Source organism: Panthera pardus, unplaced genomic scaffold (assembly GCF_024362965.1).
Source record: "Panthera pardus isolate Hobbes unplaced genomic scaffold, ASM2436296v1 HiC_scaffold_2, whole genome shotgun sequence".
Classification (NCBI taxonomy): domain Eukaryota; kingdom Metazoa; phylum Chordata; class Mammalia; order Carnivora; family Felidae; genus Panthera; species Panthera pardus.
In genome coordinates this window covers 145,015,639-145,042,915 of record NW_026526765.1, presented here as the reverse complement: position 1 = coordinate 145,042,915, position 27,277 = coordinate 145,015,639, and the positions used below count along the sequence as shown (strand labels likewise).

Genomic DNA, 27,277 nt, shown 5'->3' with positions numbered 1-27,277 from the left:
TTACATGTATTTATTTAATCATTATCTTAATTCCAGCATAGTTAGCATACAGCGTTATATTACTTTTCAGAGCCATTACATTTATTATTTGTATCTTTTAAATATGTTTCTTTTTTTTTTTTTTAACGTTTATTTATTTTTCAGACAGAGAGAGACCGAGCATGAACGGGGGAGGGTCAGAGAGAGAGGGAGACACAGAATCCGAAGCAGGCTCCAGGCTCTGAGCTGTCAGCACAGTGCCCGACGTGGGGCTCGAACCCACGAACCGTGAGATCATGACCTGAGCTGAAGTCAGATGCTTAACTGACTGAGCTACCCAGGCGCCCCTAAATATGTTTCTTAAGTAATCCCAATGTAGGGCTCGAACCTACAACCCCAAGATCAAGAGTCGCACGCTCTACTGTCTAAGCCAGCCAGGCCCCCCAAAAGCCATCACCTTTAAGATAAGTTATAAAATTTGGCTTTCTGCAAGGAATGATGACAAGAACTCAAAGTTACTGGCAAATACTTTACCTTCGTAAAATTTTTGTAAAATTTGTAAAATTTTGCTATATTCAGTAACACTAATGACTTGAAGGGAAATAGTTTCTTCCTCAATGTAACTTACCCCTATATCTTCAGTTTCTTTCTTACCAACCTTTCATTATATTTGTAAACAGAATTAAGTCTGCAATACTCTGAAAATGTTACTCAAGATTTCATGAGTTTGTAAGTCATAAAAACCCAAACCTAATAGAATTCATTTAATAATCAGGTTCTTTCATAATGGAACAGTATTAATCAACTTAATTAATCTGTGTCTAATTAAAACACAAAGCTTATGGCATGCCTATGTATATATGTGTATATATATAATTTTTTAAGTAGGTTCCATGCCCACTGTAGGGCTTGAACTCATGACCCCAAGATCCAGAGTCGTGTGCTCTACCAATTGAGCCGCCAGGCATCCCTGAAGGCATGATTTTTTCTAAAAGTATACAACCTGGAGCATTTAAAATGAGATAAGGAACATAATAGGGGGTTAAAAATCATTTGATAAATCTATTGTCACAATGACATAGTTTGAAAAACAAGCACAGAAGTTTAAAAAGCATACAAGCACAGACTGTTTTTGTTTTAATCTACTAGCCCTGCACTTAATAGGATGTAAGAGGGGACACCTGGCTAGCTCAGTCAGTGGAGCACGTGACTTAGGATCTTGGAGTCGTGAGTTCAAGCCCCACACGAGGTGTAGTACTTTAAAAAAAAAAAAAAATGATGGGCACACCTAGGTGGTTTGGTCAGTTAAGCATCGGACTTTGGCTAGGTCATGATCTCATGGTTCATGAGCTCAAGCCCTGCATCAGGCATTGTGCTGACAGCTTGGAGCCTAGAGCCTGCTTTGGATTCTGTGCACCCCCACCTTCCTCTCTCTCTGCCCCTTCCCCACTTCCTCCCTCCCTCCCTCCCTCTCTCTCTCTGCGCCCCCACCTTTCTGTCTCTAAAACAAAACAAAACAAAACAAAACAAAACAATGATGGGGACACCTGGCTGGCTCAGTCAGTTAAGCTAGTCTGACTTCAGCTCAGGTCATGATCTCCTGGTTCGTGGGTTCGAGCCCTGCATCAGGCTTTCTGCTGTCAGCAGAGCCCACTATGGATCCTCTGTTTCCTGCTCGAGCACACACTCTCTCTCAAAAATAAATAAACATTAAAAAAAAATGGTACAACAAATACTCAGCTCATAGTTTCAAGATAACTTTGGGGATTTTTTTTTTCCATTTTTTTATTACAAATTAAAGAGAAAGTTTTGGGCTCAAGAATGCAAATAAATTTTCATACACAAGTTACTAAGTTGTAATGAATAAGAACTTTAACCAAAAGAATCAACTAGTTTTTCTAAATCTGCATAAATGAGAAAGCAGTATTAGTGAAGCTATCCAAACATTCTTCTTGTCAGTCACAAAGCAAGGCAAACAACAATGCATAAAGTTCTTTTGAGCATGACCATAGAAATTACCCAGAAAGGTTAAGAAATATGACTTCCACTTCAGATATTACATTAACATTATACCACAACCTTCAAAATATTAAGCTGTACTTACTCTTACTTACTTAGAGCACAACTGTAGCTAACTAAAAATGTCAAAAAAAATGTTTCCCAATCAAAATCTTTTACACAACTGTGACCCTAACACATTAAAGCACAAAAGCTTTTTAACTTGATAATCACTTCAATCTTGGAGAGAACTCAACTTTTCCCCTATTTGCAGAGGTTTCGTTACGAACCTTCACCGTTGTGCATTGTGCTGCATTACACTGTTGTAACCCGGTGAACCAGAATATTGCCTTTAGGCTGCGGGGATGTTTAACAACAGACTAAATTAACTCCAAATACCAGGCCTTGGTTTCTGGTACAGGCTTTTTTTTTTTTTATGTTCTCATTTTAACATACACATTTCTACGTGCATGTACCATCCATTTTACCTACGGATTTATTTTTAAATAAGCTCTATGCCCAACGCGTAGTTTGAACTCTAGATCCTGAGATCAGGAGTCACATGCTCCACTGACTGAGCCAGCCAGGTGCCCTGCACCCCACCCCCCATACAGGCTTTTCAAGTTATTTCCATTCTTGCTGTCAAGTTCTTTTTTTTTTTTTTTTTTAATGTTTATTTATTTTGACAGAGATAAAAAGAGTGCACAAGCAGGGCAGGGGCGGAGAGAGAGAGAAAATCCCAAGCAGGCTCTGCACTGTCATTGCAGAGCCTGACACAGGGCTCGAACTCAAGAACCATGAGATCATGACCTGAGCCGAAATCAAGAGTTGGACACTGAATTGACTGAGCCACCCAGGCGTCCCTTCCTGTCAAGTTCTAGTCTTGTAATAATTCCTTTTGTAATACTGATATTCTAACTAAATCAGAACTTCTCTTACCTTGGGCCTGAAATTCGTGGTTGGGCCCACGTACTCATGCTGAGCTTTCACGGTACCCCACGGGTGGTAAATTTTGAAGCACTCATTGCAATAGCTCGCGCTACAGTCCATGCAACTTTTTGTGGACTCCTGGGGTGGGGGTTTGCAGAGGTCACACATGATGGCCGTGGCTGCCCTGGCTGCCTGCCGGTACCTCTCGACAATGGTCTCCAAAGTGAAATTGCGAAACAGACCATTGATTCCTCGTTCTCCAAGATCCACGTCATGCTCACAGCCAGGGCAAGGAAAAGTGGTGGTCCTAGGGGTCAGGGAGCTGCGCTTCCAGCCTGTGTAATTGGAAGTCCTTGTTTAGTTACGGCAGTAGGAAAACCAACAGAATGAAGACAAAAGAAGAGAGATTTTGGAAAGAGAAATCTACAAATATATACCCACTCCCAAACTAATACTCAAAGTGGCTCCACTTGAATTGGTCTGAATTCTGAAAATGCTTCACGCTTGTTTTTCCTTGGTATGCAAAAGACAAGCCCAAATTGTTAAATAGGTATTAAATCAAAGCAGAAAGGAAAATCCTCTATAGTAAACCCCACACAAAACCACATCAAATCAAACAGATATAAAGAAAAAACATGTAATACAATACTACACGGGGTCAGGATTTTTTTGAAATCATATAATTATACATAATGACTTTTATATGTCACCTCCAAAGTAATTTCGTTTTCATTTAAATGAAGACAGCCTTGGCTGATGACGAGGAAATGAGTTCAGACATAAATGAACAAGAGTCCCTAACCAGTGCTCCATGGATAGGCTCCAGAAGGATCCAAATCGTTTGGCAAACTCTTCGAAATTGTACGCAAGATTTTGCATCAATATGCCTATGCTTATTTTCTGGTTCAACAATCCATAGCTATGATCAGATTCTCAGACATACGTAACCACAAAATGGTTAAGGACCACTGCAAAAGAGAGTTTCCCACGGTAGTATTGTTTTATCTGGGTAGGCAAAATCATTAGTTAATGGAGTGCAATCTATAAAAGAGTGAAAAGCCCATCCATAGACCTAGAATCTAGTGACTTTAAGAGAGACCAACCATTTAGAATCTTCTTATGACCTGAAAAAAAGAATCATTAAAATTACTTAACTCATTAAGCCAAAAGCTACCCAGAAAGCATTACAAATAACTTTCCAATCTATACATAATACACTGAATGACCTTAAGTAGCATGCTTTGGTTCAATATTATCTGGATTTTAACGAATCAAGAAACCAAGACACGACCGTCCTTACCCACAGGTTCACGAGAATCCAGGGGTTGTCTCTTTAACACAGGTGTATGCATGCCATTAATTCCCCACTCTCATTTATAAATCTACTCTTAGAGTATGTAGTCTTGATTGCCCACAAAATCACCTAAACATAAACACAAACTCCTTAACCTACAGCCTTCCTTCACTCTGCCGTGTATCCAGTATGGAAAATGAATGGTGCAACTCAGTAGATCCCATTTAGAAAAGGTCTTTCTACAGCTACATTAATAATGTCTTGGCATATTTATCCTCCACTGGAAGTGACTTTACAACATGCTAAGAGTGCACTGGGTCCCAAAAACTACTTACTTAACAAACATGCAGAATACTTATATTATCTTCTTTTAAGGATATTTTAACCTTTATATTTCTAAACATACAGAAAAACCACATACCAAAAAAAAAAAAGTTTCCCCATAACAGTTTGAAAAGTCTATTTAAAGTATATTCTAATAATTCTCAAAACATGCAACACAGTCCAAGCGAGATATTTCACAACACAGCAGGCACAGAACGAAATAAGCAGCAAAGCCACTTTTAAGACACATGCCAATGAAAAATCTCAGTCAGTGAAACAAAACAAGCCACATAATTTTGGAAGTGATCTAGTGCAGTGGTCAAGTTGAAAGTAATGGGAAGTCACATTTAACTGCATGCTTCCACATGTGAACCAGGTGACAGAAATTAAAATGGAGAATCCCAACAGACAATGTTTAACAAAAATGGGTTATTTATCACTGGTTTTATGAATTGAAGGTTGCTATCAGTTTAAGTGACAGGATCAAACCAAATTAAATCACGACAACAAAGTCATGCTTTAACCTGTATACTGGTGACACCCAGATTGTGGTCTTCAAGTTCAGAAATTTCAAAAAAGATGTTGTGTCCCTTTTCTGTAAACCTCTTTTAACTTTTAACAAAAATAAGGTATCAAGCATCACACTAATTTTCATAAATCAGGCAAAATATTAGATCAATAAATCTTAGCTGTTTTCCTAAACAGATCTTTAAAAAATTCTCATATTTTTTCGCAAATGTGAAGACATTTATCTTTTATTTCATCTGTCATGGACTTCTACCACTGTTTTCAAAAACAAACAATAGAACATATGTTCGGGGCAACAAAGAAACAGAACACATCTAAAGATATTCTGGGAAGTAAATCTAGTGGAAAAAAAAAAATCAAGACAGGGGAACTAAGAATAAGATGTAATAGAGTCAACTTTTTCCTGTCTAGAACTGTGCTGTCTACCATAGTAACAATTTAGCCAAACATCACTATTTAAATTTAAATCAAAGATTCAGTTCCTAGGGCACCTGGGTGGCTCAGTCGGTTAAGTGTCTGCCTTCAGCTCAGGTCATGATCTTGCACTTTGAGCCCCTATCAGGCTCTGTGCTGACAGCTAAGAGCCTGGAGCCTGCTTCAGATTCTGTGTCTCCCTCTCTCTCTGCCCCTCCCCCACTCCCTCCCTCCCTCCCTCTCTCTCTCTCAAATAAACACTAAAAAAAAAAATTCAGTTCCTCGGCTGCACTAGCCACATTTCAAATTCTCAAGAGCCACATGTGACTACTGGCTCCAATACTGTACAGAGCTGGGTCAAACAAACATTCCCTTGAACTTAGAATGTTCCATTGGATAATACTCCTCAACAGCATGACTTAATGAAAAAGAAAAAGTAATGATGGCTTTGAAAGGTAAGAAAGCAATGCAGGCCAAGCAATGCAATTATATATATCAAACTGTATTTATGGGGCCAATCGTTCAGGATTATGTGAACACTGTCACTTTGCAGAATCCATTCTTTTCCCCGTATACCTTTATTTCAAAAACATATTAAATGAGTATGAATCATGACACAGTTTTAAAATGAAGACTCCAAAAAAACGTCTTCAAATTGATTTAGAGCAAATCTCCCCCCAAAATCAGCTTTGGTCACTATGATTTCTCATTTAAACATTAAAGAGAAAATGAAGTATTTCAAAACCGAGTCGATTTCATGACAGGTTCAAAACCTCTGCGAGCTGCATCCTGTCCCATATTCTGGCTACAGACAACTTCCCTACTGTTACCTGCTAGCCAGGTAGTGGACCACCTCCCACTATCCTGCTGGACTTCTATGCTTGAAAATGGGCTGACGGATGGTACTGCCACCTTAATGTTTCTTGTAGCACATTGTAACCAATCTGACGGCCAGGCGTTACCATTACCCTTTGAGTATTATGGGCACTTTCGACCTGCAGAATCTTTTTCTCAATGGCTGCCTGGGTAAAAAACAGGAAGCAAGCAGTGAACTTTTTTTAAACAAACTGCTCCTACCTTTCCTCCTATTTACTAAATCTCAAAATGCTTAAAATTCTCGGGGACTCACTAAAGCCTGTAAGAGAAAGGATTACATGTGGCTTTTAGAAGTAACGAGAAGGTCTGTAAATGGAGGCATGCAGACAGGAAGGTAAGGAAGACAGAAAAGGGATAACATTCCAGATGTTTATTTTCTCCAATAAGATATATGGTATCACCAGCATTCTACAAGAAAAGTAGCCAATTTTACTTTAAAGGTCAACTGGAATAAAAACACGTGTTTTTTAATAAGGTAGGTTGGTCCGTCTTTCATTCGGAGTCAGATACTTTGGAAAGCCTAAAAAAGCAGTTTATGTTATTTACCCACAAGTGGGTAAGACCTCAATGTTAAAACTCAAATACTTTGAAACATTAATAAAGGAAAGGCACCATAGGGATAAAACAAGCTAAGCCTATATAATTAAGTACAAAAAAAATTACCGATACCTTTAAGCAAATTTTTAAATACAAAAGGCACTGGCTGATTTAAGATCTTCACGGTAGCAACATGGCCGTGAATACAAGTTTGTTCCACTAATCAAACTACACGTAAAGGATTTTTAAGGTGATCCGCAAGAGTACGTCATTTCTTCAAAAGTATCTTGTCACGCGGATTGACAAAACGGAAGCGCTAATCATCAGTGCTCCCTTTAAAAACACCAGACCTCGCGTGGAAATTTAGTCCTGTTGACCTTTAAGTCACTCAGCCCAAATGTGTTCACGTTCTACAGAATTTTGAACACTTGACCACTGATGTTTAACAACTTTACGTATACACGGTTACTCAATTTAAATCTAACACTATACTGCCTGCGGCCACACAAGCAATAAAAGCATTTTCTACCTCTCCACCCCAAAGATCTCCGTTGTGATGCTGTGAACAATGAACAGAAAGCTGGATTTAGGATTTAATTTCAAAGAAAAGATTCACAACTTGTTAACAAAAGATAAAGCAGCAACTGTGTCCTGCACATAACACAATTCTTGAATTAACACTAAGAAAATGTGTTTCTCCTTGGCACACGTGGTATTTATGAAACCATCATTGTAAAAAACATTCATCAGGCTAATCCTGGAGCCCAGAATTAAATCATTGTTGGTGCAACACTTAAGAGGCCTAAACTTTATGTTATAGATTTGCGTTTTTAAGCAATCATATTTCTGGTAACTGTTGAAAATACACAGCAATATCAAGCATCTTTTGTTTGATTTTTTTTTTAACCAATGTATTATCAACACTGCATATAAACATTGCTAAAGCGGATTTTATGCTCCTGACAAAAGGAAATACAAAATGCAGGAAAAGCCTTGCATACGTGTGACCCAAAATGTAGAGTAAAATGGCTATTTTTACATCACTGAATGTGTTACTGTGTTATACACACAAACCTTACCCTCCTTTCAGGGCACCCTTTTAAAAATCTGTCCAATCTCCAATGCAACAATATCCAAAAGGGATATGTGAGCCCAAAAGCATCAGCCACATATGCCATTTTAAATGTTCTAGTGGCCAGATTAAAATGAAACAAGTGAAATTAATTTTAATCATACATGCTATTTATTTCACCCAATATATCCAAAATACTATCCCATCAAAATGCAAACAGAGATAAAAATCATTAGAGACATTTTATATCTTTTTTCATTCTAAGTGTGTGACATTCAGAGTATATTTTTTACTTCCAGCAATCTCAGTTCCAGCTGGCACATTTCAAGTGCTCAATAGCCACATGTGGCTTATGGCTACTATACAGGACAGTACTGGTCTAATTAATCCCTTTGGCAAACCAAGAGCAAAACCAATTTTTAGAAATCTGCTCCTCCCACACCAATTGCTCAGAATAGGATTTCCTCCCCGAGTATGTCCAAATGATGAAAACATTTTTAAAAATCTGCCAGAAGGGAAAGGGGGGGGGGGTGCATTACTTCCCTATAAATTTCTCTTTCAATCTCTCCGAAGAGAAATTAGAGCCAAAGGCCCCATAACTGGAGGGTAGCATTATATTTGTGATACAGTAACTTCTATTAATTTAAAACTGGTATCATGAAAAGGAGGACAATCCTAAAATCTGCATTCATTTGAGAAGTGACTACTATACTTGGAGCCTCCCCACCCTGAGTTCTTCATCTGTATTTGTTAATTTGCTCTGTACACTCTTCTTGATGGAGGACTGTGTTCTCCATGTGTACATGAAGACTCTGTACAATGCTGGACTATATGCTTCTTAAAAAGGAGCGGTGGATCTATCTTGTTCATGCCTCTTCAGCATTGGGCCATGTCTGGCAACCAGCAGGTAAATTAAGTATTTGTTGAGCGAATGAATGAAATGCAGAAGTTCTCTGTACTGGCCGCTCATGTACAACGGGCTTGACCCACCACCCAAGGCAGAAATCCCCTCTACGGGGGGTCAAATGGTGGTCACACAACCAGTGTTTAAAATAAAGACTCCAGGGGCACCTGGGTGGCTCAGTCGGTTAAGCATCTGGCTTCGGCTGAGGTCATGATCTCGTGGTTCATGAGTTTGAGCCCCACGTTGGGCTCTGTGCTGATGGCTCAGAGCCTGGAGCCTGCTTTGGATTCTGTTTCCCTCTCTCTCTGCCCCTCCCCCACTCATGCTCATGTCTCTCCCCCCCCCCCAATAAATAAACATTAAAAATAAAAAAATAAAAAAGACTCCAAATACTGATGGCCCAAACACTGGATGGGTCACAGTCAAAGATGTGTTTTGGCTGCCCTATCCTGTTGAGTTGGCGTGGTTTTTAAATGATTTGAATTAACTACCCACATGTAAAAGATCACATGTCAAACCCACCATCAGGCTCTTGTGCGGGGGGAGGGGGAATGTCTGGCATCCCCAAACCCACTAGTGCCAAGTGGCTACTGCCCCATTAGACAAGGCATCCATTCTAGTCTACGGTCCGGAACCATGCACCACTGTCTCTAACAGGGGAGGCCTGGAAGACAGCTGGCTGCTGATACCTAGGCTGCTGGTTTTCCTATGGTAGCTGAGTTAACGGGAAAATGAAATCTCGTCTATCTCCATATCAAGTAAGATGAAAGGCATTCCTGTATTTATTATGCCGGGGGCCTGCCTCGCTAATGTGTTCACTGGGCCCTGCAGCATCTAAATCTGATCTCTTCCAGCGACAGGGATTGACAATCTCATTTTGGGAAAGCCTGTGGGGTGTGTTTTCTTACGCACCGAGCTGAAATCTGCATTCCTCTTTTACCATTCACTGATCAGGAACCTCTGTGTGAAGATCCCCAGCTTACTGTTCTCTTCCGCAAGACCGCCATCATATCCTGCGCTCTCCCCCTCTCCAAGTTAAATACTCTGACTTCCTGTAATTGCTCCTCCCAGAAGAGTTTTCTCGCTTCCCCCCCTTGGGACATGATCCCAACTGTAAGTTCTTCCTAAAGAGGGAGGAACATGTCACTAAGTCTATTTCTCATCTGGACACTATCAAGTATGATGGAATGGATCTCTTGTTCTGGACAAAAACACCACTATTACAGAATAAAAGCCACTATGGCATGCTTTGTAGAAATCCCACAACATTCAACAACCACTCCACAAGTATTTATTAAACATCCACCAAGTACTGTCAGATGAGCTCTTAAAAACAGCCATATCTCATCTTGCTAGACACATACTTCATCTGTATTTCATTCATTCTCCATATGAATCACATATAAAAACCAACCAAGTACTAAGATTAAAAACCCGCAGCAGATACAGGATTTCGTAAAATATGTACATAAGCTCAATCTAATTACAGAAATATTAGTACGTGACTAAAATTCCTCTGAATGTTAAGTACTAATATTTAATAAATACCTGCTATATATTAATATACAAAAAGTGAATTTCTCTTGGTCAGTAAGGGATCCCTAATTAGCCAGGGAGGATCTACCAACAGAATATCTCCATTTTATCTGGTAGGTGATTTCAAGCTATTGAAATGTCTCTCCTCCCTCCTCCGTGTGACAGCTAGCTCCTAGCAGGGAGGGAAACATACAAGTGATGACTTCACAATAGGCAGGACCCTCTCTGACCTCATACTCCCTACATCCCCCCACCGACTTCATGCTCCTCTTTTTATATAGGCTTCTAATTTTTTTATGTGTGCGAAATAATCTTACGAGGAATTCGTGATTACCATTTAAAGTAAAATACATGTTTTTAAAACAGCCTAATACGACTCTTAGAACAAATCCCCTCTTATCCAGTGTCTGATGGAGCACAAGGACACCAACATTGCTCTAAGAGATTCCCCATCACAGTGTGGACCAAAAGGGACAGCATTTGCTAAATGCAAGTAAGGAGGAGGAGGCTCTCTTCTGATATGTTTTTTTTAACACATAAGATTAAAAAGTTATTCCTACACTGTAAGAGGGAGAAATAAACACAGTGGCCTAAAGGATCAAAACTAAAACCTCGAAGTCCAACAGTCTGGTGCCCAGAGCCACTCAAGGACTCTCCTCCAAACAAAGGGCGAACCTAACGTGACACTGCGGTATTTCTACCCAAAGCTCTGCCTCCCCTTGGTCTTCCCTCACTGCTGATTTTGGCCCTGAAATTCTCAGTGGCCCTGTTCCCAATGATTTCAAATTAGTTTTGATCTACCTTAATCCTGCAATGGATGTCCAGAAGAAAGCAACACCATCCCAAAGGGAAACAATTTACACTCTGGCTGCATAATAAGGACTCTGGCTGTATAGACAGATGTGCCACACATCTAGATCTACTTCTGTCATTACGACAGAGTTCCGCCACTATTTAGTTGATATTCAAAATTCTTCTTCTAAAACATGGATTAAAAATGGCTGAAGAAAACAGAATCCTCAGGTAGAATAAAACGATACCAAATAACCCATCTAAAAAGTCTTTTAGGAGTAGTCACTGTGGAGTCTCATCCTTTAATCGGAATATTTATTTACATATTACCAGAGACAGATGTTTCCCTAGTAAGTACTTCTGGGGTCCATTACTCCATCCCTCGTATAAAGGACACCACAGGGTCAGAACATCCCCTAAATACAGTTAATAAGGGGTCTAACACAAAGCTGGTGTTCAATACCCGACTTTTAGTGTGTACCAGGACAGTGAGGAGTTCATTTTGACATTTTCAAAGAGGGAAGGGTTCCTTTACAACTAATTTTAATTAATTCACCTGGAAAGATCAACCCTCAAAGTGGCAACAGTAACTTCCCTTCCATAGACACAGCGGAAACTCCCAGACCCCAAGCTTCTGGCACGTACCTGGTCTGCTAATTCTGTCAATTTTGTCCATGCTAGGAGAGGGGAGCCGGAGTCGAGGACTGCTCTGATTGGAGTTGTCCGATCCCACATCGTTGAAGGAATCGTCGAGTGTCAGCAAGAGTTCTTTTACACACTTATGACAGATACTGTGTTGACAAGGGAGAATCAACGGATGGGTAAAAAGCTCCTTGCATGCGGGGCAAATGAGCTCTCTTTCGATATTCTTAATGGTAACCTGGAGTTGAGGAAAAGAAATCAGAATCAAAATAAGTGCCTGGACCCCATTAAACATGTGTGTTCACCCTTCCAAAAGAATTAAGAATTCAGGTGTTTAATCTGAAGTCCCTTTTTGGCAACAGAATTCCGTACCATCAACCCTCACCCCCCACCTCGTAGAACAGAAGGGACACTTGACATGGTTAAAACTGAAGTATGAGAATAATCAGCACAAAATATGAGGGGCCCATAATACTTCATCTGTTATGAAGTTACTCAAATCATCATGAATTCACTGATTTAGGACATCTGAGAAATCCTACAAGTAGATCACTACAGTAAAAGGGAAGAACATGGCATACTGAGAATGAAACCATGTTCCTCCTGGGCACACTAACTCTGTGGCAAATAACAGGAGCCGGCAAAAGCTGGGTTCGCCAGTATGTTCGTGGAAGCTTCCTTGAAATCTATTTACGAGCTGTACCATCAGCAATTTTCTACATTAAATGTGACCAATTTTCATAGGCTGCAACTATAATGTAGCTAAAATGCTTCATCTCCTGGCGATGGGTATGGAAGTGGTTCTCTTAAAAGCACTTTATGAATATTGAAAGGGTGGGGAGGACTACAAAGCACCATTATTTAAGTGCTCTCCATACTACAGGCGTGCATTATTTTCCACGAGAAACACGGAGTCTCAAAGGTTAGATGACCTCATACCAGTCTTCACAACCTTTCATATGTAGTTCCTGCGAGCGCGCGCGTCGCGAGCGCACGCACACACACACACACACACCCCTCCCAAACTGCAGGTGCTATGAATCTATATTCAGCCTCCCTACCATTTTACAGTCAAATCTGAAAGTACTCCTAGACCTCATGCAATCATTTCAACTACTGGAAACACACAGAACGTCAACATCGAGTTAATTAATTTAGTTTAACTAATTAAAAACGTATTCCCCCTGAAGTGACACTGAGTGCTTTAACAGTCCGTGACAACAGCGCCACATTGAAATGCCTTTATCACCGTGGATGGGTCTTTGAAGTGTTTCTTGCTGCATCATTCAATAAATATTTAATAAAAGCCCACATCATGTCACGATTTTTTCAAATTTGGAAGACAGCCACACTTCATGGCAAAGAAAATAGAATATTCACGTCCTATGTCATTTCACCAAGAACGTGACACCCAACTGAGCCTCCAAAATAGATTCAAAGGGGATTATTCTGGGTGTCCAAAATAGGCTCTCATTTGATGGGAGGTTTACCTCCCGCTGGAAGATCTAAAATCATTTCCATCTTCCTGGTCCATAAAGCGATACGTAAGCGTTTTACCCACGACAGATACAAGACAATTCTTATCCAACAGAAAAAATGAGTTTTCCGTTTTTACATCCACCGAGGGAAACACCCTGATTAAGAGAAATGGGATGTGGCGGCTCCCACAATGAAGCTGTCTGAAAATCACTGGGGGTTCGACCGGAAACTAACAAGTTGGAAAGAACTGCCGATCCGACCCTTTCAGACAAAAACACTTTGCACCCCGACAGCTGCCAGGACAAGCCCGCCCCCCGCGCGCAAGCTGGCGAAGCCGGGGAGGAGCCTCTCCGCGCGCCGCGACCGCGAGCCGGGTGGGCCGCGCCCGCGGGGGTCCGGGCGCCGGCTCCGCGACGCTCCGGGACAAAGGACGGCCCGACACGGGCGGGGCATGCGCCCCGCGCCGCGACGGGCACCCGACTCCCGGAGGCGAATGAAGTCTACAGCCTGGACCCCGTGAAAGAGCCCCTCCCGGATTGCCCGAGGTGCTCAGGTGGGCGATCGCCGCACCCGAGCGGCGCCCCCTCGCGGGCCCAGGAGACCCGGGATCCGACCCTCCGAGGCGTAGAAAGGGGGCGCCCCGGATTGCGGAACCCGGGGCGCGGAAGGCGAAGAGGAAGCGGGGCCACCACACGCCCGCCCTCGCTCCTCGTGAGGCGAGGCTCCCTCTGGCTCAGGGCGGAGGAGAGAGACCCGGGCGTCCCGGCGAGCCGCCAGGGAAGCGTGAGGTGGAGGCCCCTGTCGCCCACTCACCAGCGTTTCGGAACCATCCCCTTCCATAGTAGCCTCCTGCCAGGTGTCATCAACGGCAGGGTCCAAACAGGCAGGCGGCCCCGGCAGGGTCTGGTGGGCGGGTCCCTGCGGCGGCCGGGAAGCCTGGGTTCGGAGCCAGAGGGCGAGCTGGTCGGCCGGACCCGGCCAGCGGACCGACGCGGCGAGGAGCGGGGCGGGCGAAAGCACACGCGCGGAGAGCCGAGCTGCGCTCCCTGCGACGGCCCCGGAATCCCGCCGCGCGGCCGGCTGCGGCGGCGGCTCCTGCAGACTGCGGCTGGGCTGGCGGCCGCGCGGAGACCGGGGCGCGGACGCCGCCGAGGGGCGGGACCGGGGCGGGGCGGCGCCGTCGCCCGGGCAACAGCGCCCACCGCACAAAGGGGGCGGGGCCGCGGGCGGCGGCGGGGTGGGAGTGCGGCGCGCGCCGAGGTCCGGGCTCCCTCCGCCGTCGCCACCGCCTGGGCCCCGCCCCCTCGGCCGCTCGCCCCTTCCCGGGTGGCCGCCGCCTACGCGGCCAGACGCTGTAGGAAGCCTCGGAGGGGCGGAAGTGAGGGGGCTAGGGAGGCGGAGGGCGGGGCCGGGGCGGGGCCGGGATGGAGCGGTCGGCAGAGTATCCGCGGACTGCAGCTCTGGCTGCTGGCCGGGCACCGCCCCTCTGCCCTTCATTTTGCTTTCCCTGCGCTTTGGTGAAGCGCGATGTGAGGCATCACCTACAAGCCCCGTTTCCCGACTCTGGACGGCCGGCGGGGGCGAGGGCGGGTCCGGGCCGCCTTCCCGGTGCCATAGCACGGAGCGCCGCAGAACAGAGCGCCGGAGGAGATGACCGGAGCGAGACCCGCCCGTCCCACCCCTTCCCGGGCCGGGGGTTCCCCTAGCGGGTCCCCGTCCCCGCCCGGCTCTTCCTCCTTCTCTTCCGGCCCAATTCGTCGGGTGAACTTCACATCCCCTAACTGGTCACGAATCACTCATACTCTCCTTCTGCTTTGGCACCCCTGGGCGCGGCGCTGGCACGCACAACACGTTGTCGCCAAGTGGCGCGGGGTAGGGGTCCAGAGCCGGCGACGCGGGAGCGCCCCTCCCCCGCCCCGGCAGCCGCCCTGCGGCTCCCCCTTGGGGACGCAGGGCGCGGGGCGCCGCGGGTCCGGGGCGGCTCCGGCACCTGCGCACCCTCGCGGTGCCTCGCCTGCTCAGGGACCAGCAGCGCGGGTTTCACCTTCCGCGGCTCTCCAGCGCGTTTCTCCTGTCTCGTTTCACGGCGAACCGAAAACGGGTTAACCTGGGGTGGTTGGAAGCCGTGTTATTGGATCACGCCACTGCCTTCCCAGCCGGCTATTTCCATCCTTACGTAGAGACAGGGAAAACGGGCGCCCTAAACAGCTGGGTGAAGGGACCTTGGAGCTGCAGCAGAGGAATCCCGTTTAGGTTTTGAAATGCTTCCCACGTATTTTCTATTTGGGAGAAGTCTCTCCGTGTGAAAAGTTCCGCCGTCTTCCCACAGCACGGTCAGCAGCGGTAGCCTCTTCTCCAACCCGGCGATTAAATACTGGGGTGGCAGTGTAGACAAGAACAGCAAAGGGCTAGAGCGGTTGTCTTTAGTGGAAAACCCTCAGTTTACAGATGAGGAGGTGTAGAGAGGCCTTGCCAAGCAATGCCTGGACTAGTCTGATCCGGATTAATGCCCTGTCTGTGGCCCCGCGTCCTTGAGTTGAGACTGCTTCGTTCCCCCCAGGTTGTGAAGCGTCCTAATCAGGAGGGAAATGAGGAAAATAACAAATACCCGCGTAATTCGGTTACCTACATCATGTACCACACCATGTCCCCATATACTTTTTAAAGACTCAGCCATTAAAAAGCATAAATCAGTGTTTGTTTTTAATACTGTTCTTTGCGTTAAATTATTCTCCTCTGGCTGTAACCTCACATCAGCCCACTTGAATAGCACTTTGGTCCAAAACGAACTAGTTAACTGAGTAAAAGAGATGAGAAGACTTCATTAACATGAGCTAAAGATTAAACTTGTATAGACAATATTTGGCCACAAATAAATTTGAAAGCTCTCCATTATGCAAATCAGACTTCAATGACATAGCATTTTCCACCTGATTCTCAAAGTTCAAATATAATCTTTTAAAAAAATTTTTAATGTTTATTTTTATTTATTTATTTATTTATTTATTGACAGAGAGCACGAGCAGGGGAGGGGCAGAGAGAGAGACAGAGACACAGAATCCTAAGCAGACTCCAGGCTCTGAGCTGTCAGCACAGAGCCGGTGGTGGGGCTTGAACCCAGGGTTGGGAGATCATGACCTGAACTGAAGTTGGGCTTAACTGACTGAGCCAACCAAGGTGCCCCAAAGTTCAAATATAATCTTAATACATTTGGCAAGAATGTGGAGAAGTAGGTACATTCAAGCTTTTTGTGTGTGACGCTGTAGACTGGTACAGCTTATTGGAAGGGAAATTTTGCACATCCTATCAAAAATGTCAAATGCATATACCTTTGACTAAGCAATTCCACCTTTAAGAATTGTCCTACTGGGGGCGCCTGGGTGTCTCAGTCGGTTGAGCATCCATCTCTTGGACTCTTGATTTCAGCTCAGGTTATGGTCTCAAGCTTGATGGCATCGAGCCAGAGTCAGATTCTGCTTGGGATTCTCTCCTCTCTTTCTGCCCCTCACCTGCTTGTGCACACTGTCTCTTTCAAAATAAATAAACTTAAAAAAAAAATTCCTACTGAAAGACTTGCATGTGTGCACAGAAACATGTACAAAGTCCTTGTTCGAACCTTATTTAAAGAAATATCTATATTATCTATCATCCATGATGTACAACCATACCGTAGAATACTGCACAGCAGCTGAAATGAACGTACTGATGAGGAAGGATTTCTAAAAATTGTATTACAAAAGTAAAAAGCAGGGTGCCTGGGTGCCTCAGTTGCTGGCTCAGTCAAAGTCGTCTGACTTCTGCTCAGATCATGATCTCACAGTTCGTGGGTTCAAATCCAGCTTCAGGCTCTGTGCTGACAGCTCAGAGCCTGGAGCCTGCTTCGAATTCTGTGTTTCCCTTGCTCTCTCTGCCCCTCCCTGACTCATTCTCTCTCCCCCCCACCCCCTCTCTCTCTGAATCCAAAGCAGGCTCCAGGCTCTGAGCTGTCAGTACAGAGCCCGACCTGGGGCTCAAACCCACGAGCTATGAGATCATGACCTGAGCCGAAGTCAGACACCCAACCGAGACTGAGCCACCCAGGCGCCCCTAATTCTGGAAACTTTTTAATGCAATTTACATAATTAATCCATACAGATTTTGATCCATATTCATTTAAACCATTAACCCATAAATTTTGAAAAGCTTAAGGGGGGAGGGGGTGTATTAGTAGGAAGATAGCCAAATATGAAAACCACCATTCTAAACCATTCTACCCACTTTTCTAGTCATTTGTACCCCACCCTACCCACCCCCCCCCTTGGCCCATACATTCTAGCTTCCCACTTACCAAGCATACCAAGATCTCTCCCAGTTCCTCAAGTTAAAATTCTGTGGGTTTGGTTGGTTTTTTTGTTGTTGTTGTTGTTGTTTTTAAAGCCTCCTCTCTCCTTCCCCTCTACCTCTGGTCAGGCTTCAAATCCTCTGGTTTCTTCTCAGATCCCTGTCCTTTCTCATCCTTACAGCCAATTCCCCTGCCCACCCTGAGTCTCTGCTACCAGTGCCTAGATTACAGAAACAGCCTATCCATTAAGTATTTACAGATGACTTTCCATTCAGGTCTCTCTGTCCTTATTGCTCCATTTGCCACAGGGACAGCGTAAAGCTGTGGTCCTAGACCCTGAGAAGCGTAGTGTAGGACCATAACAGGAGGGATATATGTGCATGCGAGTGGATTTAAATGTTTGTGTGTTGGGGGACAAGGGTTACAGGAGGGGTGATAAACTTGCAATAATACAAAAGGAGTCTAGTATACCTGAATGCCGTGCATCTTTTCTGCAGACTTTGGGAAGCTTTTGAAGGCTTTTAAGTGGGAAGGACACAAGTGATCTGTATTTTGTTTTTTAAATCATTATTCTCCCGATTTGCATTGCACATACCATCCTGTGGGTACCTACCCCTTCCTAGTTTGGAGTATCCTAGCACCTCCTTTTCCAATACTTTATCTTTTAAATTAATTAATTTTTGAGAGAGAACACAAGTGGAGGAGAGGCAGAGAGAGAAGGATTGAGATAGAATCCCAAGCAGCTCCACTCAGCACAGAGCCCGATGTGGGGCTTGAACTCTTGAACCCTGAGATCATGACCTGAGCCAAAACCAAGAGGCAGGCTCTCAATGACTGAGCCACGCAGGCACCTCTCCAATACTTTCTTTCAAAATATAGGTCAGGGGCGCCTGGTGACTCAGTTGGTTAAGCAACCAACTCTTGGTTTTGGCTCAGGTCGTGATCTCACAGTTGGTGGGACTGAGCCCCACACTGGGCTCTGCACTGACAGCGCAGAGCCTGCTAGAGCCTGCTTGTGATTCTCTGTCTCCCTCTCTCTGCCCCTCCTCCCACTCTCTCTCTCTCAAAATAAATAAACACCAAAAAATTAAAATACAATACAGGTCAAAGTTCAACATAAGGAAGCCTACTCCATACCTATCACCGCCTCCACCAAGTTCACAGACCTTCAGCACTCTTGCGTACATTATCTCATCCGGTGTTGCTTAATGGCTCTTCTATCACAGAGGCATGAGCTGTCTTGCATCTATATATTTCATCAAGCCCAAAAGGTCAGGGAAGGATGTTGTCAATTTTCCCCTAGTTCAGCTACCAGCAGTTGCCACTCCCAAACACACACACACACACCACCACCACCACCACCACCACCACCACCATTCAGGTTTGGTAAAGGAGAGAGGCTCAGTAAGTGTTCATTACCTACATTTAAAATGTAAACCTGTTACCTTTTAGGCTATCCACTACACTTGACCTGGTTGGTCTCTTTCCATACCGACTCCTAATACCCAACAGGAGATTAAGTTCCTGGCACAGTCAGGTCCTAATGACCATGGTGCATATTTCAGTCAGTGTCGTGCAACACCACTGGCTCTTAATCTGTTTGGTCTGAGATCAAACAGCCAGGGTGCCATTCCATTAACATGTGCTGAACAAGAAGTCGCAACTAGGCGATACGGCCACCTCCTCCTCCACCTTGCCCCTTATTGGGGACTCCTAGTCAATGGACAACCTGGGTACAAAATGAAGAGTCCCTAGGAACAAGACAGCAATGACGTAAATCACAGGGCTTCCCAGGAGATTGGCACATGCACTATCTACGCCAGTGGGCATCAAGAGGTTACAGGCAAAGGACAATGAATGGCAGTTATCAATCATTGACCCAAGCTTGTGACAGGCCAAGCTTACCTGTCAGAAAGTGTTTCTATGGGAACAACCTCGGGGGAGAAGAGCCAGGGAGGCCGGAAGTTCAGATGTCCATTGCCCAGCCAACTCCTCCTCATCTTTCAAGCTGCAGATCTAGAGCCTTCTCCCTCCTTGGTCTCGTTTTCATTGATCAGCTCCTGACTCTGAACTCCTTTGGCACTTACAGTCTTTCCGCTCAGTTTAACACGATTACATACTCTCATTTCGTACATGAATGTTTGATGTCTTGTAAGCCTTATCTTCCCTCCCTTTTAAGCTTTTGTCTGTTTGAGAGAAAATCCAATAGACACTTCCCTACTAAACAGCACCAGCCCAGTAATTTGAAATTTGATGAGAAAAACACAGCATCTCTCTGGCAGACATTTTTCCATTAATGGCAGGAGTGAACTGGCTGGTCCCCCTTGGCCAACTTGAGGTGAACAATATTTAGATGTTGTTAGCAGGTCCCCTTGGACTACACGTTATTCCTACACTTGGGGTTGCTAGGTTTAGCAAAAACACAGGGCACCCAGATAAGTTTGAATTTCAGACACAAAATTAATTTTTTTTAGTGTAAGTATGCTCCATAAACAGCAAGGGACCTACTTCTATTAAAACAATCATTTGTTGGAGCACCTGGGTGGCTCAGTGGGTTAAGCATCTGACTTTGGCTCAGATCATGATCTCACAGTTTGTGGGTTCAAGCCACATGTCGGGCTCTGTGCTGACAGCTGGGAGCCTGGAGCCTGATTCGGATTCTGTGTCTCCCTCTCTCTCTGCCCCTCCCCCACTTGTGTACTCTATCTCTCAAAAATAAATGTTTAAAAAAATTTTAAAAACCAATTGTTTGTTGTTTATCGGCAATTCAAATGTGATTCTATATCCTGTATTTTATCTGGCTGGCAACTCCCCATCTCCACTTGTTAGTAATCACAGTTTGGATAAAGTTGTCTCAAAACCAAACTCTGCTGTCATGGCAGCTAGAGGTAATAACTTTCACTTAACAGCCTACTGTGTGCCAAGAGCAGTATTAGGAACTTTCTGTAAAATACTCATTTAATCCTGGCAATAACACTGTGAATAGGTATGATTCCCTTCAGACAGGACAGGGCTCTCCACCTTTAACCAGAGATTAAGTAATACCCTCAAGGTCACATGACCAGATACCAAAGAACCTTGAGATTCAAATTTGAGTCTCCCTCCAGCATCCCTATTGCACTGCCCACAGATAAATATACAACATGTAATTCACAGTTGCACAAAAAAATACGATTTAAGCATTATATGACTAAGTAGTTTAAGATCCTTTTTTTTTCAAATTATCTATTGAACAAGTAAAAAAAAACCAGGAAAATTATATTTGTGAAATTGGCTACTTTGCAAATATATTGCTAAAGTCTGAATTTTCTGTTTGCCTTTCCTACCCCCCACAACGCACACATTTCACCCTATCCCAGGATATAAAAAAATATTTTAAAGAATACTTTGCAGTGGACCCAACCTTAGCATTATCACCCAGTTTAGATTTTGGTTGTGTGAGCAAGTACCTATTGAGCCTTCTGAAACAGATCATTTGGTGGTATTTTTGTTTTGGTCCCGGGAGAGGTTTTAAGACTTTCCATTAGTCTAGATTTGAGGATTTTCTAAACCTAATTCTTTCTGAATACAAGTATCTTCTTGTTTCACAGTAAATTTTGTGCTTATGAAAGTTCTTGTAGTTTTTATGCTTCAGAGATATTCAAAATTAAAAGTAATAATTCACCAGATAATGGAATCATCGCCGTTTCTCTATCAAAGTTAAATAGTAAGCTTTCCAAAGCTGCTTTTATTCTGCTCAAACTATTATACTCCTTGGAGGTGTCTGAACAGGAACTATTGAACTATGGGAAAAACAAGTAGCATTTTCTAGGGGCGCCTGGATGGCTCAGTTGGTTAAGCGTCCAACTTTGGCTGAGGTCATGATCTCACCGTTCCTGAGTTCGAACCCCACGCCCACGTCGGGCTCTGTGCTGACAGCTCAGAGACTGGAGCCTGCTTCGGATTCTGTTCTCCCTCTCTCTCTCTGCCCTTCCCCTGCTCATGCTCTGCCTCTCTCAAATCTCAAAAATGAATAAACTTTAAAAAAACAAAAACCAAATAGTACTTTCTGACTATTTATACATAAATATAAATGTGTTAAATTGTCTAAATATAAAGAGGTACCCTAAATATAAATTCTTCCATTTGTATGGACAATTCTTCCACTGTCATCAAATCTTCATTATATGGTTCCAGAGTGTGTGATGGTGTGAAGGGAAAAGGTGAATGAGGATGATAAAAAAAATTAATAAGCCAAACCCTTCTAGAGCCCAAAAGTTTTGAAAATATTGCTTTGAGTAATCCTGGACATGGACCACAGATTTGGAAAGGTCTATTTTAGTCCAAAGGGATGAGATACAAAAGAGACAAAAACAAACAAACAAAAGCCCAAAAAGTATCTCCCAGAAGTGGCACAAATGTCTCTGAGAGTGAAATATAAGGTGGTCCATGTACGTTGATTTTTAAGCCTCCTGAGAATTATCACAGGCATCAACTATACTTCCAGGTCATGGTTTGCTGAGCAGAAAGACCACAATGGTAGAGAATCCTGTGTCCATTAAATATTAAAGTCGTCATCACAAGAGAGTGAAATAAGCTGATCAAAATAGGTTGATCAAGTTTGTGATGCAGGTTTTAGGTTACCCTCAGATGAATGTGGCCTCACCGCCCACCCCCCCCCCACACACGTTCAGAGAACACACAATAAGCTAATTTAATTGGAAAGAGACACACAAGACACTGCAGCTCCCAGGAGGAGGGGGGCAGGGTTTTGGAGGTGGGAGTGAAGTGCCATTTTTTTTTACTCTGTAAAACTTTGTGTAAAGTCTGTTACACTCAAACAAGCACGTATTAATGTCGTAAAGCTGTAAAGCCATCAGAGAAAAGCAAAAGCAATTAGAATGACGGTCAAGCTGTTGGTCTCAACTTTGAAGGAAAGGAAGGGAAGGGAAGGGAAGTGTGGTGGGGAGGGCAGTGGAGGAGAGTGATGGGGAGGGGAGTGAAGGGGGCAGGAAGATAATGGGCCTCTGCTCTCCTTTAACTCGGGAGACTTGGTGTCATTAGCGCCATTTCATAGTATCCTTTACACTATAAGTCTGAACTCCAAAGTGGGGTCTAACTTCCCAAAGGAAAAGAAAGCAAGTGAATCTCAACGGTCTGCTATTCATTGGCTCATGCTCGCAGAGGTATTCAGTGTCCCAATCCTGTGTAATCACACACATAAGTGGGGGCGGGAAGTATGAGGACAGTGGGCAGAGAATAAGCTTGAGGGGAAATGGGTAGGAGGCTACTCCTAATCCCCCACCCCCACCCCATCAAAAAAAAAAAAAAAAAAAAAAAAAAAAAAGGCCCAGGGCGGAACTGTCCTGAGTTCTTACAGCAAGAGCCTGGTTCCCAACCTCAGAGATTTTCAGAAAGACACCCACGCCTCTAACCTTGGAAGTCGGTGGAGAACGCTGCTCATGTGCTTGCTGCAGGTGCTTGGCGGGAAGCCTGGTGTACAGGGTCGGCCTAGCGAGCGGGTGAGTGGCTACTGAGCGATGCAGACACCGTGGATGAAGCCAGGTTCTTCTGCTCTCCCCGTTTCATTTCAGAAAGAACAGTGTGAACACGTGGCTCACTCTGAGCGTTTGGTTTTGGTTTTATTGTAAGTGTTAAGGATTCACTAATGGTGCTGCCTTAGTTGCCTATTTGGTGTTTATGGGAAGTTCATCCGTCTGCTTCATAATCACCTGGGGTGTCGACACGCAGATCCCTGGGGCCCGCCCCAGAGCTATTCTCTCAGAACTGCAAGTTTGGGCCTGTACTGAAGGAAAGTATTAGCCAATGAATACAATTCTGATTCCCTCTGAAGAACTCACCTCTCAATCACCCCACTCCTCCCCATCAAGAGCGGTCCATTTATTTTGCAATCAGCAAAAGGCATCCTGCTTCCTCCGCACCCCCAGCCCCCAGAGATCATGGACAGCCTGGATCCTGCGGTGCACTTAAGAAAGCCGGGTTCTGACCCCTTGGCTGCAAGTCTCCTCCTTCCAAGCGGCGCTTCCTTCTTTCTGGCCCTCTCCTTTCCTCCCAGGGTGGGCCCTCCAAGGGGTGGAGCGGGCTGTGGTACGCACCCTAGGCCCAGCGGGTGGCCAAGGTTGAAGCTTCTTGGGCGACAGAAGCTTGGATGTGGTGGCCCGGGTGTTCCCACGCACGCGCCGGAGGCCCCTTCCAGGTGCAGGCTAGAGCCCAGGGTAGAAAGAAAAGTGGAAAGCGGGTCCTCCACGTGTACTTCTGGGCCCCGGGTGTCAACGGTGGGGGGCGGGGGGCGGCCCCAAGCACAGCTTCTATCTTGGAGATGTTAACCAGCATTCTATTTCAGATGAGTGTATTCCGTGTTTGCAGAACGGGAGAGAGAATCCCGGGAGGCGCGCGGTTCCCCCGGGACGCTTTCATCTGGGAGTGCGGGGACCCGCGCCGGCGCGGAGCCTTGGGACTGCCTGCCCTGAAAGCTAAAACCTGGCGCAGTTGGGGCTGGTGAGGTGTGAGCCCGAAGTTTCAGATGCTCACAGCAGGGCTGCGGGATCATCCTCCTTTCTGAAGACTGCGCGCAGGAAGTCCTTCTCTCCCTCATGCCAGCACCTATCGAAATTCCAGGTGCAGAGGGCAAAGGCAGGCGCCGTTTCTCGCTGTCTCTCTCCGGCTGCGACTCCCGGCTGAGCGCGCCTGGCTCAGCTTTGCATTTCCCGACACCGCCGGCCGGCAAAGCACTCAGGTGCCTCCCTGGGCAGTTTCTCGGCTGCAGCGCGGAGGCCAGCCTGCCGCCAAGCTTTCTGCCTAGGCTCGGCGCCACCGGGGCCGGCCGAGGGCGTGGTCGCGAGGCAACACCGACGGCGCCAGCCCGGGTTTCGAACGGGCTCCCGGACAGGTGCCTGCCTGAAATCCGGCTCCTTGGCATTCCCCACCCCCCCACCCCCCCCACCCCCCCCAGCCTCCCCTGCAAAAGCAGACTGCTTGAAATGCTCTCGGCCTCGGGCAGCGCCTAAGGACCTGGAAAGAGGGCTGACAACGCCAAGGGCCTGCGAACTGGGGTTCTGCCTTTTACCCGCCTCACGGTCGCACTGCGCGCTGAACCCGGTCCCGCCTCCCGACTGTCCACCCGCTGGTCCGACCCTCCGCTCCGCTCCGCGCTGCGCGCCTGGACGCTCGAGGTCACCTACTCGAAGTCACCACGACTGGGCAGTCCTGGGGGCGTCGAGGAGCGCCCCCGGAGGCCAACGCCCCGCCCTCCTTTCCATCTCCCGGAGCTGAGCTCGCGCCCCTCGCCGTCCCAGGAGCCCCCGCCGTCGCCCAGCTGGCCAAGTCCCCTTGGCTCATTTCAGAGATGCGGCGCGATAAAGAAAAGGCGGCTACTTTGCATTCTGCAGCTGCTGGGACGCCCTGGCTGGGAGCGCGGACCCGGGGTTCCGGTCCCCGCCCTCCGCGGGCGCTGGAAGGGACCGGGACGCCTACAGTGACAGGCCAGGTAGTGGCCGGGGTGGGGGCCCAGGCCGCGACACCGCGCGCCCCAGCACTTACCTTGCCTCTGGCTAGCAATTCCATGATGTAGCCAAACTCACTTATCTCCCCCGACTCGGTCATGGTTACGACCCTTCACAAACTCTGGAGGACCCGGACGGGTGCATCGAATTTGTTCTCCCCCCACCCTCTCTTTTTAGTCTGAGTTTTGCCAAGCGCCGCTCCAGGATGCGGTTAACGAGGCAAAACCAGCAAGCTCGGGGAAAAGCCCAAAGCGGGGTTGGGCGGGCTCGAGGCCCGAGAGGGATCCGGGCGGCCGCGTCCTGGGATCTGGGTGCAGCGGCAGGGGCAGGGCGGAGTATCTGAACAAACCAGGGCGGCGGCAGCGGCAGTGAAATGCACACCAGGCGGGGCCCCGCGCCGAGGCCCCGCCTCCTCGGGGGTCGCGGCCCGCGCGCCTCCAGCCCGGGGTCGAGCGGCTGCGGAGACAAACAGCGACACAAAAGCGGGTCCGCTCCCGGCGTGGCGCGGTCCCAGCCCAACGACACCCCCCCCCCCTCCGCCCTCGGGATGGTGAGAGCGGTGCCTCCTCGGATGCCGGGGAAGGTGGCCTTCCGGAGCTCCTGGCGCGAGGACTGGGGGGAAAAAAAAAAAACCATCACACTGTCTGGAGGTGCGAGGGCAGAGAGGATGAATGCAGAGGAGGCAACAACAAAGGATCAGCCTGCCAGCGCCGAAAAAAAAAAAAAAAAATTAATGAGAGCCCAGAAAATGGCAACGCCGCGTCTCAAGTCAGCCTTCCTGAAACCCAATAGGTAACAAAGACCAAGCCCAGCGCTTCCGAGATGAGAACAAATACAAGGATTGTATTTTAAACACTCTAAGTGTGCAAGGGCGATTGTATCTCTATATCCTCCTGATACTCGACTTTCCCATAATTTAAAAAAAAAAAAAAAAGCATCATTTTTGCCAGCACTGCATGAACACCCTTAGTTACGACTCACTCACTTTTCCAACAATTCGTTTCATTACCCGAGTTAAGCCTTCAGCGCATGTTTCTCACATTTTATACTTCTTTTTAAAATAGCAGCTCCCCCAGGAAGCGGGGGCTGAAATGGCCTCCCGGTCTCCTCCCTGCTTCATTCATACCTGACAATCTTTGCTTCCCTTGAAAATAATACTTGGCTTAACAAGTCTGCCCTGGTCTATTACTCCCCTGTGGGCTGTCTCTTATCTTCCTCGGAAAGGAGGAAAGCAATAAGGGCTTGAGTTTTCCCCCAAAAACAAAATCAGCCAGCGATAATTGGATTAGACACAAACACAAGATTTACTACAGGAGTGAAGCCACTTTCCTTAAGCAGGTTGGCATCGTGCTGAGCTTGGGCTCAGCACCAGTGGGCAGGGTGGTGTATGGAAAGGACCCATTTTGCAGGCACAGGGCAGCTTTCGAGGCTCCATAATACACGGGGGCGGGGGGGGGGGTCCTCTTGGGCTCTTCTGTTGTTGGTCATGTTCTGACTTCTCTCCTCTGGCCCAGAGAGCTGTGTTTCTTCCCCCACCCACCCCCCACCCTGGTCCCTACACACCTCTCCTTAAAGCTTCAATAATGTTGCTCCTTAACTGTTCTAATCATAACTTTCCTACTTCTTCAATGTGTTACATTCCTCTATGAGCTGATGCTGACTCTTGATTGGAGCAAAGCAGCAAAAGATAAGGCACTAGGTGTTTGGGGCTGAGTAGGAGGTCAGACACAATCATAATACTTCTTGCTTGGAAGCTTCTTGTCCTCAAGTTCTGGAGAACCTCCTGTGTTCTCTTTGCTTCTATAATAAAACTAGCAGGATTCTTTAAAAAATTTTTTTAATGTTTATTTTTATTTTTGAGAGAGAGAGAGCACAAACAGGGAAGGGCAGAGACAGAGGGAGACACAGGATCCAAAGCAGGCTCCAGGCTCTGAGCTGTCAGCACAGAGCCTAATGCAGGTCTCGAACCCATGAACCGTGAGATCATGACCTGAGCCGAAGTTGGATGCTTAATGGACTGAGCCACCCAGGTGCCCCAAAATACTAGCAGGATTCTAACACATCCATAGCATTTATGAACAGATTCTTCCCTAACATTAGCAATAGCCAACAGATTACCAGAAAGAGGCACTGCTCTAAAAGTGAAAGT

The 27,277-nt window shown here is 46.0% G+C and overlaps 1 protein-coding gene and 1 pseudogene across 2 annotated transcripts in view; both read right to left on the bottom strand.

Moving 5' to 3' along the window:
* The window catches only part of LOC109278927 (E3 ubiquitin-protein ligase TRIM36), a 33,768-nt gene extending 19,409 nt beyond the window's left edge, over positions 1 to 14,359 (bottom strand). The window contains exons 1-4 of one of the 2 annotated variants that reach the window (XM_019469617.2): positions 14,119 to 14,359; positions 11,830 to 12,064; positions 7,410 to 7,439; positions 2,917 to 3,242 (exon numbers count right to left, since the gene is read on the bottom strand). In XM_019469617.2, coding sequence (XP_019325162.1) covers positions 2,917 to 3,242; positions 7,410 to 7,439; positions 11,830 to 12,064; positions 14,119 to 14,145 — 618 coding nt within the window. In that variant the 5' untranslated portion in view covers positions 14,146 to 14,359. The remainder of the gene's footprint in view (positions 1 to 2,916; positions 3,243 to 7,409; positions 7,440 to 11,829; positions 12,065 to 14,118) is intronic. The other variant, XM_019469618.2, reaches the window with a different exon arrangement.
* A 1,195-nt stretch (positions 14,360 to 15,554) lies between these two features.
* LOC109278929 (E3 ubiquitin-protein ligase TRIM36-like) lies at positions 15,555 to 25,437 on the bottom strand (annotated as a pseudogene).
* Between the last annotated feature and the right edge of the window lie 1,840 nt (positions 25,438 to 27,277).